Here is a 19,171-nt window from a genome sequence, read left to right on the forward strand (position 1 = left end):
AGAACCAGGCTCAACGTGGCGGTCTTCTGCCGGACCGTTTAAAGTGACAGGGAACTCCATGAAAGTCTGGAGGGAGTACACACTGGAGGTGAGGTTGAAGGAGCATCGAGGAGGAGTCGGATGAGCTTACTACAATGGTGGAGAAGGGGATGGAGGTGGGTTGTCTGAATCAAAGTCCGACATAGGAGCGATGGATCTTGCGCTTGTTGAAGAGCAGGCCTAGAGATGATTTGGAGTGGCTTTAAGTAGGGTGCTGGAAGATGATTGGGCATCAAGGAAAGTGGCTTGAAGCGGGTTGGCTGCGTCGGAGGCGGATCAGCCTCAGATTGAATGGAAGTAATCAGAGTTTCTTCAGTTGAATTTCCGCCTTAGCTTCATTTCAATCTGAAAAACTCACAGAGAGAGAAAGATGCAATTAGAAGAGTTTATTGATACAATAGTTTGAACTTTGGCGCTCAGGCCTCGGCAGGAAACATAAACGCTGGTTTATACTTTAATGCAGATAAACTGATGTATGAGAATAAGGATATTCCCCCCAAAAATTGCCGAGGTACAGGCCTGAGCGCCAGCATATGCAGAAAGCGGAGGGAGAAGGATGAGTACAGAAGGACTTCATTATGCACAGGCTGATACACATGATAAATGAATAATCATGACAGGGATCATAGCAGTGAGCATGGCAGAGAGAAAATAAAGGAGTTTTGCAGAATGCTTAGCAGGGTGCATTGCAGGAAGCATAGAAACATTGCAGGGAGCATTGCAGGAAGCATAGGAACATGCAGGGAGCATAGCAGAAAGCAAGGCAGGAAACGACAGGGGATGTGGCGAGGAAGCAGGTTGGAAACACACAGGGAGCAGGCAGGGAGCAAGGCCAGGGACCACAGGGAGCATGGCAGGGAACAAGGCTGGGGACCACAGGGAGCATGGCAGGGAACACACAGGGAGCATGGCAGGGAGCATGGCAGGGAACACACAGGGAGCATGGCAGGGAACACACAGGGAGCATGGCAGGGAACACACAGGGAGCATGGCAGGGAACACACAGGGAGCATGGCAGGGAACAAGGCCAGGGAGCATGGCAGGGAACAAGGCCAGGGAGCATGGCAGGGAACAAGGCCAGGGAGCATGGCAGGGAACAAGGCCAGGGAACAAGGCCAGGGAGCATGGCAGGGAACAAGGCCAGGGACCACAGGGAGCATGGCAGGGAACAAGGCCAGGGACCGCAGGGAGCATGGCAGGGAACAAGGCCAGGGACCACAGGGAGCATGGCAGGGAACAAGGCAGGGAACCATAGGGAGCATGGCAGGGAACACACAGGGAGCATAGCAGGGAGCATGGCAGGGAACAAGGCCAGGGAGCACACAGGGAGCATGGCAGGGAGCACACAGGGAGCATGGCAGGGAGCACACAGGGAGCATGGCAGGGAACAAGGCCAGGGACCACACAGGGAGCATGGCAGGGAGCACACAGGGAGCATGGCAGGGAGCACACAGGGAGCACACAGGGAGCATGGCAGGCAGGTAAAGTGGCAGGGATCACACGGGGAGCATGGCAGGGCGCATGGCAGGGAACATGACTCACGGGGAGCATGGCGGGAAGCATAGCAGGAAACACCCAGGGAGCATGGCAGAATGCAAGGCAGGGAATGAGGCAGGGAACACACAGGGAACATAGCAGGGTGCGTGGCAGGGAGCAATGATTTAGCAAAGATGAGAATATATTATAAACCACCACCAGTATTCGAAGTTAGCTTACCTTACAGACAGAGAGAACGTGAGCTGCTAAGATTGAAGAGTGTTTAGGGCGGATATAGGATTTATAGGCTGAAAAAGTCTATCGGCCCAACTGCTGGAGAGAAGCCACAGAGACACCACGAGCAGCTAAATGAGTGGCTGGAATAATGACTGGATGAAAAGCCACAGGATTCTAATAGTATTCTGAGATGGTCTGGAACCAGCATGGTGACGCGGGAGAACCCTTGCGCGTGATCAAGTGGCTTGAAATGAGGGAAAAACTTTTGGCGCTTTGAACAGATTAAACATGGTGATAAACGGGCAAAGGGGCCATCTGTACGTAAGATAGAAATAAAACAAGGGCCTTTCCTTTAGAATGATTCAAGATATTGTAAGATCGATGTGGAAACGAAGATCCGAAAGAGACAAATGCCGGGAAGGATCGAAACGACTATTAGTTGAAGTGAAGCTAAACCTGATTTATGTAGAAACTGGAGGAAGTAAGTACGAACGAAGAGAGTGGGTTAGTTAAGGATGAGTTCTTCTAGCGGAGGAACGGGGGTCGGAAGGAGATCGGCAGAAGGACGAAGATGTGGAAGGTCTGAAATTTAAAACGAGAAAGAGCATCAGCAGCATGGTTAGAAAGACCAGGAACGTGTCGAGCAGAGATGATGGAGTTGTAAGAGACTGCTTGCCAAGTTATGCCTCTAATGAATGGCATGAGAGATTCAGAGGAGGAGCGACCTTAGAGATGGCGTCAACGACTGCCATGTTGTCGCAGAAGCGGATATGCGCATTCTCCTCCAAAGCGGGCCCCATAGACGGCAAACTACGGCTAAAGGTAAACCTCGCATAGCGCAAATGACTGAGAACTAGTAAAAGAGGGAGGCCATGAACCAGCAAACACCTGTCCTGAAAGAAACCCCCCAAAACCTACGGATGGGGCAGCATCCGTGAAAAATTGGAGCGTGTCGGCGTTTGAATGATGCCATCGAAAATAATTTGCCCTTCCATTTACAAGAAGTCTCGCCCAGAAGGAAGGATCGGAACGGCAACCTTCGTCCAGAGAAACCTAATCTAAGAGAGAGGGAACAGAGTTAGCTAGGTCAAGCAGTCGGGAAATGAAGGAACGACCATGATGCGCACAGCAAAATAAGGTGACCAAGCAAAGAAGCAACTGACGTTTGGAAATAATTGATGCAGAGCTATAAGACTGAGAAATCTCACGAATCTGAGACAGCTTGTCTGCGGGCAGGGATGTCATCATGGCCACTGAAACGAGAGCTATGCCTAGAAACACAATTTGTAACAGGGCCGATGGTTTTTCTTCGGACAGGGGAACACCAAGTGGTTAAGAACTTTAGTTTAAGGAGTGACGAACTGGGCTAATGGAGGGAGGATCTATGCGTAGGAAACCATCCTGAGATGAAGAAAGCATGGCAAATGAGTAACATTAAGGAGAATCCAACACAGAGCTTCTGAGATTGTCAAACAGACAATGACTGCTCCTGCAGCAAAAGGTGAGACGGACAGCAAAGTAGAACAGAGACTTCCATTTAGCTCCGAACAGGAGCCATTGAGAAGGGTGAATGAAAATAATTTTGTCTGCTTTGGCCAGCCAGGCCCCTTGGCCGGTGGTCTTAATGAGAGAAAATAGCGTGGTTACAGAAGCGTAGTGAAGAAAAAAGGAGGAAAGAGGGAAGAGGCTATTTATGGAGGAGTGACGGCCAGAATGAGGGGCAGATAAGTCCAATATGAGCCTCATTTTCCCGGAATATAGCGGTTAGCTACCACTAGGGGGCTCACACGAAAGGGAGCAGACAGAGAATGTTTGAAAGGACCAATCGTGAAACTCTTGGACACAACTTGTGAAGCAGCTGATCTACGACGTCTGGTTCTTTGAAGCAGATTGGAGATTAGGGGAGACGTGGGTGAGGGGGGGTGGGGGGTGGGGGGGTGCAGACTCCGAAATGAAAACCTTGAGACAGACCGGTAAGAATGAAGTTGACGAAAGTGCGGTCGGATGATGGGTAAGATAAATTGCCAATTCAGAAATAATGATGGGCGTAGAACATGACGGGCTATTAATGTTTGAAGGTACGATTTCTCATGAACAGAACACGACGGGGACAGACGGACTTGAGATGCGCATCCTAGCAAAGCTGCAAATGTGGAGAAACTGCAATTAGCCCTCTATGGCATTCTGTTGCCCTCAGGCAACAAACCACTATTTTGGCCCACACACCGCCCCTTTAAATTTTTTTAAGTAAAACATCACATTAAAAGTCTGATGATATGTCTGTGACCAATGAAATTTGAGCTAGGCGTGGCTTTGACCTTTGTCTTGGAGTGAAACAATCCTTTTTTGGACCGCAGCAGACTTGGACACACCCCTAGCAGAAGGTAAGATAAATTTAACTTTTTTACATGTTTAAATTTAAATAATTTTGTATAAATAATATCTGTGATGTGCATGAATAAGTAAAAAAGCATATTTGATTGAGTAAAGACACCTTTTGTCTTCATTTATATACTAAAATGGCAGTTTTTCATTCGTTGCCTCAGGGCAACATTGTGCAGTTAGACCACTTTTGTGTGAACTATAACATGCTCATGGATGGAGATGTGTAGGTATGTGTAGTTATCAACATAATAAAATTTTTTCTGTACTATCTACTATTAATCACAGAAAATGGATGCACAAAGATTTTATGGGCGTAAGGAACATGATCAAGTGGTTAGGCTCATTCCTTCTGACAGTGAGGACAGTGAGCTTGAGGAGAGTGACAGTGAGGAAGAGTGGACTCCAAAATCAGGTTTGAGGGAGAGTTGGGAGATCATGGTTCAGTCAGTAGAGTAACATACTGTATGGAATGAGCATGTATGTGCGTTTGTACATCAGTGAGTAAAGAGAGGTATATATGACCTATTCTAATTTTATGCTTACTGGTTTCTTTTGAAAACAGATGACCTGCCTGATGACAATGAGTCTGTGGATGAAGAGGAAAATGAAGATGATGAAGTATTAGCAAAGCTGCAAATGTGGAGAAACTGCAATTAGCCCTCTATGGCATTCTGTTGCAACCCTCACAGCACAAATTTTTTAGTCACACATATCTGCCTTACAATAAAACTACTTACAAGTGTCTTTTTTGGCCAAGACTTTGGAACTAGGTGTTTACTTGTACGTTAGTAAACAATTTTTTATGAATTCATGTGATGCAGAATAAGTACAATTTAACCTTTTCTCTTAATTAAAAATTCTTGTTTAACATATATTGTGGATTAGCATGAATAATAAAATCATATTTATTATAGAATTTGCTTGCATATTACTACAAAGGCAGTGCATTTTTAGGAACATGGCAGGTTAGTTACACATTAGATGGATGAAAATAAGCATTAGAAGATGTATGGACACATAGAAAAATATTGATTCTTACTCTCTAAAACAGACCCTGATGCACAATGATCTTATGAAGGAACATGACAGATAATATAAGGAGCAGTGGCTGAGAGAGAGAGTACAATAAAAATATGGGTGGAGTGGATCTGCTGGACTCCCTCATTGCACTGTACCGCAACAAAATCAGGTCGAAAAAGTGGTACCATCGGCTGATGTTCCACTTTATCGACATGACCATCGTGACTGCCTGGCTGCTCTACAAGAGAGACTGCAGCAGCACTGGGATGAGAAAACAGGAACAGATGAGGCTTTATACATTCAAGTCGTATATTGCAGAAAGCTTGTGCAAAAGTGGCAAGAATCTGGAGCACAAGAGAGGTCGTCCCAGTTCCACAATTGCTGGGGAGTACGAAGAGAAGAGGAGAAGAGGACCCACTACACCTATCCCAGTCCCTGATGTGCGTCTGGATGCCACAGCCCACTGGATGGTCATGGATGAAAAGAAAGGGAGATGCAAGGTACCAAGATGCACAGGTACACCTAAAGCCAAGTGCCAAAAATGTGACGCCCACCTTTGTTTCACATCCACCAGCAACTGCTTCATGAGGTTCCATACAGAATAATACAAACTGTACTTTGTAAAAAAGAGAAACACAGAGCCATTCAGTACCCCACAGGAACATGTATTTAGAAACATAAACACACTGCAGCTAATCTCTAATGCACTAATTAATAAACCATTTGTGGCCGTTTGTTGAAAGGAAACTTGTTGAAATTGAAATAAAACTTGAAATAAAACTTCTTCTAATGTATTTATTGCTTGTTTGTTCATCATTCCACTTAAAGAAAACCTTGGCGTTTTAGTACCCTTATAGCATATTGTTGCCCTGAGACAACAAACCAAAATCTGGTGGGGGGGGCAGGGTGGAGCACATTTTCTGATTGATATTAAGACCCCCTCAAGCTCCCAAAACTAGGGTGAAATATTTTTTTCCTCATAAAATAAAAATTCATGCCATAGAGGGTTAGGAAAGGTGCATGTACTTTCATTAAACTTATTACAGATGGGTCTGAATTGAATATCTGGAAGTTTCTACCAGAGTCTGTGGGCTGGGCAAGTGTAGAAGAGAACGGAGGAGGAATAGATTGAATGCTAGACTTAAAGGGTATAGGTGGGCAAAACGCGCTCGGATGATTTGAAACAGCTGTAATGTCACCTGCTGAGGCGACTTGATGTTCAACTTCACAGGAGGGGAGGGTGAGTGAAACTAAATTAATATATTTCCCTTATATAATATTGCAACAGGCAAGGAGAAACGTTAGAATACATAGAAATATATAAACTGCCTGGATGGAAAGGGCGGGGGAAGCATAATGAGCAGAATGAAAAAAAAAAGAAAAAGAAAATTATAATAGAAACATGGTTAGATACGTCTTACCTAGAGCTGGCTCAGGGCGGGCGTAGGCGAGTGTGAATGTAGGAGGAGGAGGGAGGGGATCCCGCTGCGAAGCTGAAGGCAGTGATGACGTGGCAGTGTGGGGATTTCCCAAGGCTTGGACACGTGCAGACAGAGTCTGAACGGAGCGATTTAGAGAGTCCAGGGTGGAGCATAGAGAAGCCGAAAACTGGTCAACTGCGGGAGGATTGTGGAAGGGTGGAGCCGCTATGGATTGAGAAACTGACATGGTGGGAACATCTGAAGAAGGACCTGGGTTTGCGTCGGAACGGAGAGAGGGACCGGGCGCTATGGCGGCTGGAGCTGGGACGTTCTCTGCTGCGTTTGCATGACCGCTTACGAACCCTGGAGCGGAGTGCGGAGGACGGAGATGAGAGAGCGGCTAGACGGGAACTCCTTCGAGCCGGAGGATTGGAGGTAAGTTGATTTGTCTGAATCAAAGTCCGACATAGGAGCGATGGATCTTGCGCTTGTTGAAGAGCAGGCCTAGAGATGATTTGGAGTGGCTTTAAGTAGGGTGCTGGAAGATGATTGGGCATCAAGGAAAGTGGCTTGAAGCGGGTTGGCTGCGTCGGAGGCGGATCAGCCTCAGATTGAATGGAAGTAATCAGAGTTTCTTCAGTTGAATTTCCGCCTTAGCTTCATGACAATGAGACCGAATGTATTCCCTACCTCTTAGTGGCGCAGACACTGGTTTAGCCTTTATTGGATCAGAAACAATGTTTAGATATCTACATAAACTGCTATGGTGTGGCCTCTTTGAGGTTCCTAAGTACTAGTTAAACTTCAAAATTAACCTTAATGTTCGCTTGAATAGGACCACCAATTCCTCCTTTAGGCTGACATAAATCAGAAGTCACTTACCTTTCCAACCATTTCAGCAAATACCAGAAAAGAGTCTCCTTCTTGGAAGTTTGTTCAAAACTGCTTCTGGTTTAGATTTGTCCTCTTTTAGCAAAGTCATAAACTTTTGCAATTCTCATCTATTTCTTTTTCTATCCCTGAGCAAAATGATGAAACTGTTTTAAAAGGAATGACCAGGGCTTTTGTGCAATCCACTATGATAAAGAATGATTTATTTAGATGCATGCTTAAGTCCGATTTGAAAATAGCCTATAAAAAGATAAGATACCAAAGTTTACACCCGCTAAAGGGAAGCAGTGAACCTGTAATTTATCAATATCTGACACACAAAGGCAAATAGAACAATAGGCAAACAAGTGAGCATGTGAACCAGTGTGAGATTAAATTATTTGCTTCTTTGCATTTTTTAGTTTTTATTTAGTCTAAGAATCTACATGCAACTTTTAAATCATAGCAACAGCCAAACTAAATAGTCATCCTCTCAATCTCTGTAAGAGCATGTAATTATTTAGCTTAAGCATGTTCAAGGGATGTTGGGCAATTTTACTAGCAGATTATAAATATAACAACTCTAGTACTAGAAGTGCTAGTTAATTAATAGGCCATTTAAATCAAGGGTAAAACCAAGTAATGATTATTAGTTAAGTCATTATAAATAAGTCTGCCTACTCACCAATGTTAGCCTTTACCCAGAATTGGAATCCTAGACCAACTGTTAATCTCCAGTTATCTTTTCCACCAATGGATTTAATAATTTAATGGTTATCAACAGTTATTAATCACCAACCAAAGGAAATTGTCTGTGGGCGTTTCTCAATTCACGAGAACGCGAGCTCGTACTCGCGTTCTCGTCAAGTCCGTTCTTGGCGAGAACGCAGGAAGATCGGACTTGACAAGAACGCGAGCACGCAAGCACGTATGTGTATTGGAGCAGAAGCTCGTGACGTCATCACAGGCAACGTTGTTTAGCATTTCTTTAACAGTCAAAACTATTTATTCCCTACACAAAACATTTTGAAAACAATATTTTTAATTTCTAAAGCTTAAAAAACATTTAAAAAAATTACCAAACCGCAAAAAACCGCCATCAGAACGAGCGGTAGTTCACACATAACTAGACCGAGAGAAGTACACTGCAGACGGGGTAAATTTAGCCCTGGCTGCGGTTACCCTCGGAGGTCTGCTGGTCACTCTGGTCCGCTCAACGTCGGACTTTTTTTTTTAATTTCGCACTAACTCTGTAAACAGACCACACAGGGAGGCTTAAATGTATAATGTTATCACCTCAAACGATTTCAAAACGTACTTTTGAAGAACAACAGCAGCAGAAAAGGGAATGTTTAACTTAACACTGTGAGCGCTGTCTCGAATCAAGCTGCGGCCGCGGGGCATTCTGGGGAAGCGGTCAGTCTGAAGAACGCACAAGTCGGCTCTGATGCATGCTCGATAAAGAGGGCGGGGTTAGAACAACATCCGGGGATTTAATGCGTTCTCGATCTGGTGTTCTTGAGAATTGGAACGGTACTCGGGCTGAGGCTGATGACGTGTCACGAGTACACGAGCACACGAGAACGCTCAAGAACGCATATTGAGAAACGCCCTGTGTTTTTTCTGTTGTTAACCAAAATGGGGTCCATCTGGCACTTAATGATAAATAGTTCTCTGTTATAAATGATCAGAGATGACCACACTTAAAATATGGGTATCTATTTTGCCTTATAATCCCTGTTACATTATCATTATGTCTAATAACCAAGTGAAAAATACACTGTACTAAAACAAAACACAAGGTAAAAGAGCAATCTAGTGAAATATTCATTTTTGTAGTCATTAGCTAAACCTTTTCTGATATTTACATTTGCTAAATGGCCTGTATGACTACAATGCAAACAGAAAGGATCAAAAAGGGGATAACTATTCTATTCAAAGTATTGTATCAAGCAATACAACCTGTACATTCGTTGTAAAATGTTATTAATACAAATCAATCAGATTCTTAGATCAAAATTTCTATTTATGCAAAACTAATGTATCACAATTGCTTTTTCATTGCCAACACACCTGATGTTAAGACACATCATTTCCATTGGGAATCAGCTGTTAATGAGTGACAGAGCAGTGTGTATTAAAGAGTGACACCTGGCTGGAAAGTTACAGATTAAAACTGACTCTACCTCACCTTCTTATTCCAAAAATAGGTTAAATAAGATCACATGAGAAAAATATACAACAGCTCATAATAATGCAGATGGATGTACTGTAGCAAAATGCACATTTCTTTAAACACTAAATAATAATCCACTGATATGACATCAGCTATGTAGTTTGTAATAGAAATAACATAAAATCTTATGTTTTTTTATGTTAAATAATTAGGATTACCATAAAAGAAATGTTCAATGCAAGATCCAGAGTTTCTTTAGATATTGACAGCATCACATTTTCAAGAATAGCTTATTTTAGATTAATCGAACTGAACAAGGTTTCATTTGATTTGCCTTTCAATGCTCTGGTAGAAATTACTATTACACCAGAGGATAAAAACCTTTAGGTTCTGTAATATACTACTTTTCTCTATGCTCTTCTTGCAAACAGCTAATTTGATGTGACATCTCTGTTTTTCCTACATGGAAAGAGTATTGGAAGCAACAATGAAAGTGACAATTACTGTGAAGGGAAGAAACAAAAAGATGAGAGAGCCAGAAATAACATATATATGCTTCTGCACCAGTACAGCTGGAAATTTACCCAGGCTCTCATTCACCTCATTTCTTTGGAGTGACCCTGAGACAATTTGTCAAGCAATTTTTCCATGTCAACAGCCTCCAAGAGCTTTAACATGCCTTGACTGTAGAAATGCTCTTGCACATGTTGAGATTTGGCTGTAAAGCCAGGTCAAAGCTGAAACCCTTGTTCCCGCTGAGCTGGGAGTACTGGACCAAGAGGAGAAATTGTCAGGTTCATTTAAATCAAAACTCAGCTCTGACACCTGCTCATAACCGATGTGTTTAGTAATATTTCTAAAAATGGGTAAATGCATCTGCATTTGGATAACTATAAACTTACTGAAGCTAGTAAATTACTTTAGTGTCACACAGGACCAGAAGTGGGTAGTAACTATCTACTTTTAGCCATTTTTGTTTACTTGAGTTACTTTTAGAAAAAAACAAAAAATCTTTTCTGACTAGTTGCACTTAACTGCATTTTTTTTTACATAATACTTTTACGTAATATTTTTGTGAGATTAATGCTACTCTTACTTGAGTAAAACGTCTAGTTACTCAACTCATTAGGAGTAACTTGAGCAATTTGAGATCAGGTAAATATAGAGTAAATGAAAGATACTCATGCTAGAAGTATCAAGGTTGGGTGAAGGTTGGTTAAGGACCTAAATGAGTTGAGAGAGGCAAGATTAGTTCTTGCATTTCAAGGAAATGTAGAAGGCAACAGAAGCAAAAATCAAAGCACAATTACAGGAAAACAAAACCCAGGAGATATCAGAGGAAAACATACATGTCGAGTAAAGCAACAATGAGAAACTTCACGGGAGTTGTATATATGGGGAGAGAACAAAGAATGGGCTAATTAGCTGATAGGGGGCAGGTGTGGATACAGGTAACTTTAAGGGAGCTAGGGGAAAGGAGACTGGCACAAGGGATAACAGAGAGCAACACAAAAAATGCAACACAGATTGAATTGAACACAACATGCAACAAAAACAAAACAATACCAAACAAAAAAGAATGACATGTTTATCAGAAAACTCAAAAAGAAATTTAAAAAAGAAGTCCAAAAGGGGAGAACCATAACAACAAGTCCTTTATCATTTCATATCATGTATGCATTACCTCAGTGTTTTTCGACCCTGGTCCTCAAGGCAACTTGCTCTGCATGTTTTAGATGTTTCCCAGCTTCCACACACCTGTTATCAATTGATAGCAGATTATCAGGCTTTGCTGAACTGCAATCATCTGAATCAGGTGTGCTGAAGCTCAGAAACATCCAAAACATGCAGAGCAAGTTGCCTTGAGGACCAGGGTTGAAAAACACTGCATTACCTAATATAAAGATCGGTTTATAAGTCTATGTTGAAAAAATATGATTTGGAAATAGTTTCTTCTGCTTGAATTAGTTACTTAAAAAAAAAAAATCATTCTTAAAGCTACAGTGTGTAATAATTACAGGGATATACAGTCAGAAATGTAATATATTATACATAACTATGTTATTTATCATCATCTACGAGCTCAGCCTCTTAACCTTAATATTTGCGTTGCCTTAGAATTCGTTATTTATAATTACATAGGAGCGGGTCTCGCAGCCATGGAGGCAGACATCTTTGCGCTACGGCAGCGCAGAGCCAACAAACTAGCGATTGCGAGATCGCCCATTACGCTCGAAAGTAACTACGGCAAGTTGAGAGAGATGAACTGAGACGGTACTGAACACACAGACTAATGAAATACTATCCGTAAAATTATCTATGTAAACAAACCTCATCACTTGAGAAGGTAGGTGATGCGGGCGTCGTGGAAGACATTTTGTCCCGTAACGCTCGCCGTACTGTTTGGGGGGAGAAGCGGTGGGGGGGAGATGTTCATGTTGCTGCGGTCTGCAGTCTGGACGTTAGATGTCGCTGAAAATTACACACTGTAGCTTTAAAATACTAGAATTTGCACATAACTGTCTGTTTGATTTTATAGGCTTAAACATTAAATCAGAAATTACGAACATTTACTCAATACCTGAGTAGTCATTGTTTAACCAAATACTTTTACTCTATTTATTTGTATGACGACTACTCTCTACATTTACTTGAGTAAAAAAAGGAAAAAAAAAAATAAAACAAAGTGCTAGTCTTACTCTTTGGAAAGTCTACCCAGGATTAAATATATAGAAATAATAATAATAATAATAATAATAATTTTGTTAATTTAAGCTGTACAACCCAACAGGAAAGGAACACATTTCAGGAAGAAGAATAAAAAAGGCATATTCAGATAAATGTTAAGAAAGTTAAAGAAAAAAAGAAAAAGGAAAAACAGCAGCCAGTTTACAGAATGATGCAAAATCTATGCAGTAACCATGATTGTAGAAACAAGCATTTCTAGGGCTGGTTCAAAATATATATAAAAAAAAATGAATAAATAAAGTTGAGCTTCTATTATCAGAAATATATTAAAACAGATGAAAACAAAATTGATTAATGATGCACAGTGTAAGAAAGGGGTATGATTCCAGAGTTCAGAAGGGTTTGCGTATTTCAAATGGAAAGAACCTATATGAGGATATATGCGCATATATGAAACCTATATGCGTCATATATGTGCATATATATTATCATGTATGCACATATATGCTGTATATATGCGCATATATGACGCATATAGGTTTCATATATGCGCATATATACAGCATATATGTGCATACATGATAATATATATGCACATATATGCTGCATATAGGCTAGATTGAGGTGCATATATGTGCATATATTTGCATATATATGTACATATATGCTGCATATAGGCTAGATTGAGGTGCATATATGCAAATATGATTATATATATATGCATATATATGCTGCATATAGGCTAAATTGAGGGGCATATATCCACATATATGATAATATATATGCATTTATATGCTGGATATGCAAAATTGAGGTGCATATACAGGCCATAGGTCTCCGGTATTGCCTCTTTATATTCACATATAAGCCCTATACAGTATGTGTATGCAAGATGTTGACAGGATCTGGTCATTTTGTAGCTCATATCTCACTTTGGCAACTGTCATACATGATGACTAGCTAATTTACTATAATCAAGGCAAAAATTATGCAAGGACTTATGTATGTGCGAACACATGAAATTGGTATCTCTTGTAATTGGCATGTTATGGAATTTAACAATTGTGAGAAAAGTGAGAGGAAATGGAAAGCTATGATGTCTACATGTTTTCCTGAAACATTTACTAGGTCAATTCTTCTGTAAAGATAGTGGAAAAGAAGAGAATGTATAGCAAAACGGTTTGTCATTTTTTTATTTTGTAAATCAAGGGCCCGCCCCCCCCCATTTCAAGTCACTTCCAGATTCACATTACAGCTCACACATATCCACAAATTCACCATTACATCCACCAAATGCAATGCAAAATGAAATGTTTTCTGTATTGTTTTGATGCATTTTATAGATGAATTTTGCAGAAAGGTCATTAGAGTCTAAATGTATGACAAAAAAAGAAAGTACATAGAACATACATTCAAGTAATCATCATCCCACATCTATCTGAGCATTTCACTGTGGTTAATGAATTTGAAGACAATGTCAACATTTCTGTTCACAGTTTTAATGAACAGACACTTTTCTTTTATCTGAGATGCTTGTACAGCAACTAAAGGCCCAATACTTTTTCTTACAAGGATGAAATAACAAGGATTCTTAAATTGACTGCAGATGTCTTGTTTCACTTTTTGGTAGTACTTCCCCACTGCATAACATGTCTCCCCCTGCCCCAGATCACAGACAATAAATGTCTTCACAGAGAAAATACTTTCCTCTTGATCAGAAAGAATTACAGTGTATGAGTTTCTCCGAAAAGTCCGCGAGTAGTTTTGTGAATGAACTATTTCAGCATTAACAACTACTCTGCTAAAATACTTCACAGTGACTCTATTTTCAAGGCTGCTGATGCTATTCAATGCCAGAAAATCATCATTTCTGATCATACAAATCTTAGGCCTACCCAGAGATGTAACACCATGAGAGCGACTTACTTCCCGCACCATTTTTTTCTCAACTGAAAAAGACTCTAAGAGAGCTAAGTAATCATCAGAAGCTGCCACCATGTTTTTTTGGGAAAATGATGGAAATGCAACCTGTAGCCAAACTGTTTTCATTATCTGCAGAGAAACTCCCTGGCTGCTCTTTATCATATCTAAAAGGATCCCATTTTATGACTCAAACACAAATGCAGACTGTGCCCAGAGGGGACCCCAGTTTCTCACAGTATTGGGCAGATGAAGGCACAAATGTACATTGAAAGTGACATTATTGATCCCATAAAGGGTCTCCATTTCCTGAACAAACTCTGTTAGCAACCCCTCAGATTCTGATAAGTGCAGTGTTGATATATTCTCACCAAGTAGAAGAGAAACCCCCTTTACCAACTTAAACCAGTGCTTCAGATATTTTTCAGGCAAGACCTCTTTCAATGTTGGTATGCTGTAATAAAACAACCACATGCTCCACTCGTGTGCCTTCCAGAACTTTTTCTCTTTCACTGAGCGGGGAACACGGGAAACATTACAGGGGGGTTTAATAGAAGTTAAAATGTCATCAATCTGTTCTGTTGAGCGTCCGATATACCATGGTGATTGGTGGTTTTCAGAATTAAACCACAGAGTGGTGATGCTTCTTGCTACACCCAGCAGCACACTGTGCATATAATCTGGAACACAGCCATCAATGATATTAAAATCAGGTAGGCAAGACAAAATGCTAGGCCCTTTCACTCCCTTAGTGGGGTTTCCAGCAATCGCTTCTTCCACCAGATCATCAGTCTGGGAGGGATTCCTCAAATCTGTTTTTTCATAGGGATATGCCCTTACACGTCCCCTGCGTTTTAACACACTTGTTCCTTTCTGCATACAAAAAGAACATCCAAACTCGCCATTAAACTGTTTAAAGTTCTGAATCAGTGGCCGAGCAACTGAATCTGCCACCATGGTAGTAACAACTACTTTACTTGTTACAACTTCCCCACTTTCCCTTTGCCATATAAGACCATCAGAGTACAACTCTATGCATTCATCGACAAATGGCTTCATGTACGTGTTCATATTTGGTTTGTTTTGACCAAACCACAGGCCACAAAGCATAACATATTTTGCACGTAGTTGTATTGGCAGTTCATTAATAGTACACAAAATTGGCCACAAACTTTTTGTGTTTGATTTGTGCACTGGCACTCCGTCACAGTTGAATGTCAGAGATATGTTGTCTGGGGATGCAAGGTGTGATTGTTTTTTGTATAAATGTCCATCGTATATATCTTTGATGGAAGCATCCTTCTTCTCAAAACGGTGTTCCAGGTGTTTCCCTAATTGGTGGTCCTCAAGCAGTTTTTTAATTTGGTATTTTAGTGGCAAGTACAAAAAACACTGGTCTTTTTGTGCATGCACTTTTGGTGTGTCCTGGTCACAGACAGGGCACGTGACATTAAAGGGACCTTCCTGCATGCTTACATTGCAAATCTTGCATACATAATGTACTTCTAATATGTCTTTCACTGAATCAAATGCTTTATAGAAAAGGTACTTTGAGCCACTAACCACTTCCCCACCAGGACCAGCACTAAAGTTGATAAGATGCATGATGTCCTCCAAGGCTCTATTTGTTAATCCGTGTTTGAGTTTTAAAGCAAGCAGCAGGAGTTCCACCTGTTCTTTTGTTGGTTCCTGGTCTAAAGTTTGACTTGTGGGGTCTTCTAGATGTTCCTCTACTGGCTCTCCGGGTAAAGAGCTAGGTCCAGGTATGGGTTGGTTCATCTGTGAATTTAAAACATTGGATTAGCAATACCAAATTTGCACGGACTCATAAAAACATACCATTTCATGTGGTTGGTAACCACCTGCATTTGAAGTTTTGTATATGGCCAATTGAGAGTGATAATGCAGAACAAAGACAAAAACATGGGTATCGCTGCAATAGGGAAAGGACAAAGTAATATGGTATTTTCAATAGGGATGCACGATATTGGATTTTGGCCGATAGTCGATATGTTCAAACTCTTTTTGGCCGATGTCGATATTTACACCTCTTTTTATTTCATTCAAGAGGAAGCCCAGTCTCTCATTTTCTGCTTGTATACTATTACTCATTTGTTGTAGATACATATTAAACAAGCATTCGATTCTAAAAAAATAAATCAATTATTTCACAAATGTAAATATAGCCATTCACCTCTGCAAAATAAGTAAATTATTTATCAGTGTTACATTTAATTTTTATGTAAAACATTTACAACTAAGTTCTACTGTATATATATTTTTTGAGCTGCAAACTGTAACAACAGTGAGTTGTATAATGTAGTCCAGACTGCAGTCCTTAGGATGTGCTTAAAGCATAGACAGGCTGAAAAACCCCAGCTGGTTTGTTTTGTTATATAATGGTAAAGTAGGTGGCGGTAATTAAACATTTTTAATGCAACAAACTCACAAAGAAGAAGAAGAGGAAGAAGAAAAAGAAGTGCCGTGCACGGCCAGCTGCGGTGTGAAAGCCGCTTAGATTTAGCCATGTTACGGGCATTTTCGCGTAAAACGACAAGCACTCGCTCCCATTATTTTCCATCTTCCAAAAAAACTGTGAAACACGGATACAAATGCAGTTGCTGTGTGAGAGCTGTAGCATTCGTGAGAGCAGCTTTTTTAAGAGGGAGGTCTTGACAGGCAAAACAAGACATGACTAATATGAATCTAATATGACTAGCGTCGGAGAGGAGCTTCTCAATGTGATTGGCAACAACACTGGAGTTCAGAAAAGTAGCGCCGAATAGGTAACATTATATCAGTAACATACCGTAGCTATAGATACATCATTAGCCTGTGGAAGCTAACGCCTTCCACCTCGCTAAACGGCTAGTTGCCAATAGCAATTCATTCAATGATTTTGTCATTAAGCTCTTTAATTTGTAATACATTTCGGTCATCATGTGCGTACAGTCAACACGTGACCTTATCGGCCAGACTTATCGGGAGAAATGTTCATATCTGCCGATGCCGATGATGGTCATTTTAAGCTTTTATCGGCCGAAACCGATGTCGTTCCAATAATGTCGTGCATCCCTAATTTTCAATTTGTACTCCACTTTAAGCGAGGTGGAAGTTTGTGTTGTGGAATTATCTTATGATGATTTACAGTAACTAGTGTGCATACACAAAAACAAAAACAAACAAAAAAAATACCTAATTTGAATATTTTTGCTATTTTTTGTAACTTACTATGTCATCAGAAGCTGTAGACACCAGGTCATCCTGACTGTCCTCTCGGGTGAGATTCCTAAAATAAAAATACATAAAAATGAAATATGTAAAGTTATGGCTACATGTGTTAGGGGTTGGGGGAAAAAAAGATTATTAGATGCATCGCAATTCGGACATGCAAGATTCTGAATCGATTAAACATCAAGCATCGATTATATAATTTTCTTTCTAACGTAATGCTGACAGAACGCAAAAGACGGAACTCGTAAGTGCGCGACTGCAGAACACGGACGGTCTGCATGCACACACTCACCACACGAGAGATGGCTCAGCAGGAAGTTCGACCTGCTCCCTCGGGATTAAAAGCAACTGTATGGAAGCACTTTGGATTCTATGAAAACCAAGCGAAGCGTTAGTTGGACAAGAGCTATGCTGTACGCAAGTTGTGTCAAACTACCTCCCGGAAGAAGAAAAAAGCTGCCGGTTGTAACGTTAGCTGCGAACCAGACGACAATGAAGCAAGCGATGTCAAAGCTTCCACCCGGAGGAAGAAAAGGCTAAGAGAATTACACATTCGATTGCAATATTTAGTGCCAGGGATTTGCGTCCTTACTCGGTTGTTGAAAACCAGGGTTTTTATCTGAGCAATTCATATGTTATATATTCTAAAATCAGACGTTATAGACTCTTATTTATTATTGCATATGTGCAATTTATATTATTTATTTAATTTAAGTGCAATTAATAAGTTATTCAGAATGTCACATGCTTGTATGAAAGCAGTACAAAAGCTTTGTATGATTTTTGGCTCAACAAAATTTTATTTTTTATCTGATTTGACTTGCTAAAATGCTTCCAATTGTTGTATAAATAAATATTATTGGGAGTAAATTAATCGTGAATCATTACAAATATTTTGCTTTAAAAGTACAACGCAGTCGCTGATAAAATTCTGTATTGGAAAAAATGTATTCATCAAGATGCATTGATAATCGTCTTATAATCGAATCGCAGTCGTCAGAATCGTAAATGCCCAGAGATTCCCACCCCTAATGTGTGTGCGTGTTTTCTACTTACGGAGTTGTAGAAGAAGAGGCCACAGCTTCTTCATCATCACCAATATCTTCAGAAAAGTGCCTAACAAAAAAGTTGTGTTAATGTTAAAACACTTCATGCATCACTCAATATAATAGGATTCAAATGGCTGATTGATTAAAACTATAAATGTTTTACAATTAATTTGGAAATTATGCCACATACGTTTAAATAGTATAAGAAATGATCTGTAACTTTAGCTGGTAATTAGCTCTTTAACTTAGCAAGCTAGCTTCTAGCACGTTTTGTCAATACTTACTTTCGTTTACGTCTTCTCTCTGTTCTTTCTGGAACAGGTGCTTCGTCGTCAACGAGGTACCTTTTGTAACGTAATGGATCCATATGTACTACTTTTCTTTAAAGGCGTCTTATTTCCTTTACGTTATTTACCGTTATACTTGCAGGCATTTCTACGCTCTGCTGCTACCTTCTTCTTCTTCTTCTTCTTCTTCTTCTTCTTCTTCTGTTGTTTTATGGCGGATTGGCAGGCCAACGTAAAAAGCGCATTTCCGCCACCTACTGATCTGGAGTGTGGAGTGCACAATTTTGGAAGACTGCGCTATACCCAAAAGAAAAAAAGAAAAAAAAAGAATCCTATAACTAAATCCTATTAATTGTTCCTGTATCTTTT

At 40.5% G+C, this 19,171-nt stretch overlaps 1 protein-coding gene across 1 annotated transcript; it reads right to left on the reverse strand.

Annotated features, from left to right (window-relative positions):
* Positions 1–13,293: 13,293 nt before the first annotated feature.
* LOC119773025 lies at positions 13,294–18,979 on the reverse strand. Its single transcript, XM_038269809.1, has 4 exons — positions 18,800–18,979; positions 18,523–18,582; positions 17,464–17,521; positions 13,294–16,011 (listed from the first exon to the last, which is right to left on the reverse strand). The coding sequence occupies exons 1-4, from the start codon at positions 18,880–18,882 to the stop codon at positions 14,416–14,418; spliced, it is 1,797 nt and encodes a 598-aa protein (XP_038125737.1). The 5' UTR covers positions 18,883–18,979; the 3' UTR covers positions 13,294–14,415.
* Between the last annotated feature and the right edge of the window lie 192 nt (positions 18,980–19,171).

This window comes from Cyprinodon tularosa, unplaced genomic scaffold, assembly GCF_016077235.1.
Source record: "Cyprinodon tularosa strain WSP-4 unplaced genomic scaffold, ASM1607723v1 ctg74, whole genome shotgun sequence".
In the NCBI taxonomy this organism is placed as follows: domain Eukaryota; kingdom Metazoa; phylum Chordata; class Actinopteri; order Cyprinodontiformes; family Cyprinodontidae; genus Cyprinodon; species Cyprinodon tularosa.

What these genes read in the sequence shown, in the direction of transcription:
- LOC119773025 (XM_038269809.1), bottom strand. Translation starts at nt 18,882, where the DNA reads ATGGATCCATTACGTTACAAAAGGTACCTCGTTGACGACGAAGCACCT. An exon ending in GCCTCTTCTTCTACAACTCC is followed by an intron (nt 17,522 to 18,522) that starts GTAAGTAGAAAA and finishes TTTTTATTTTAG; the next exon opens with GAATCTCACCCGAGAGGACA. An exon ending in CTACAGCTTCTGATGACATA is followed by an intron (nt 16,012 to 17,463) that starts GTAAGTTACAAA and finishes TTAAATTCACAG; the next exon opens with ATGAACCAACCCATACCTGG.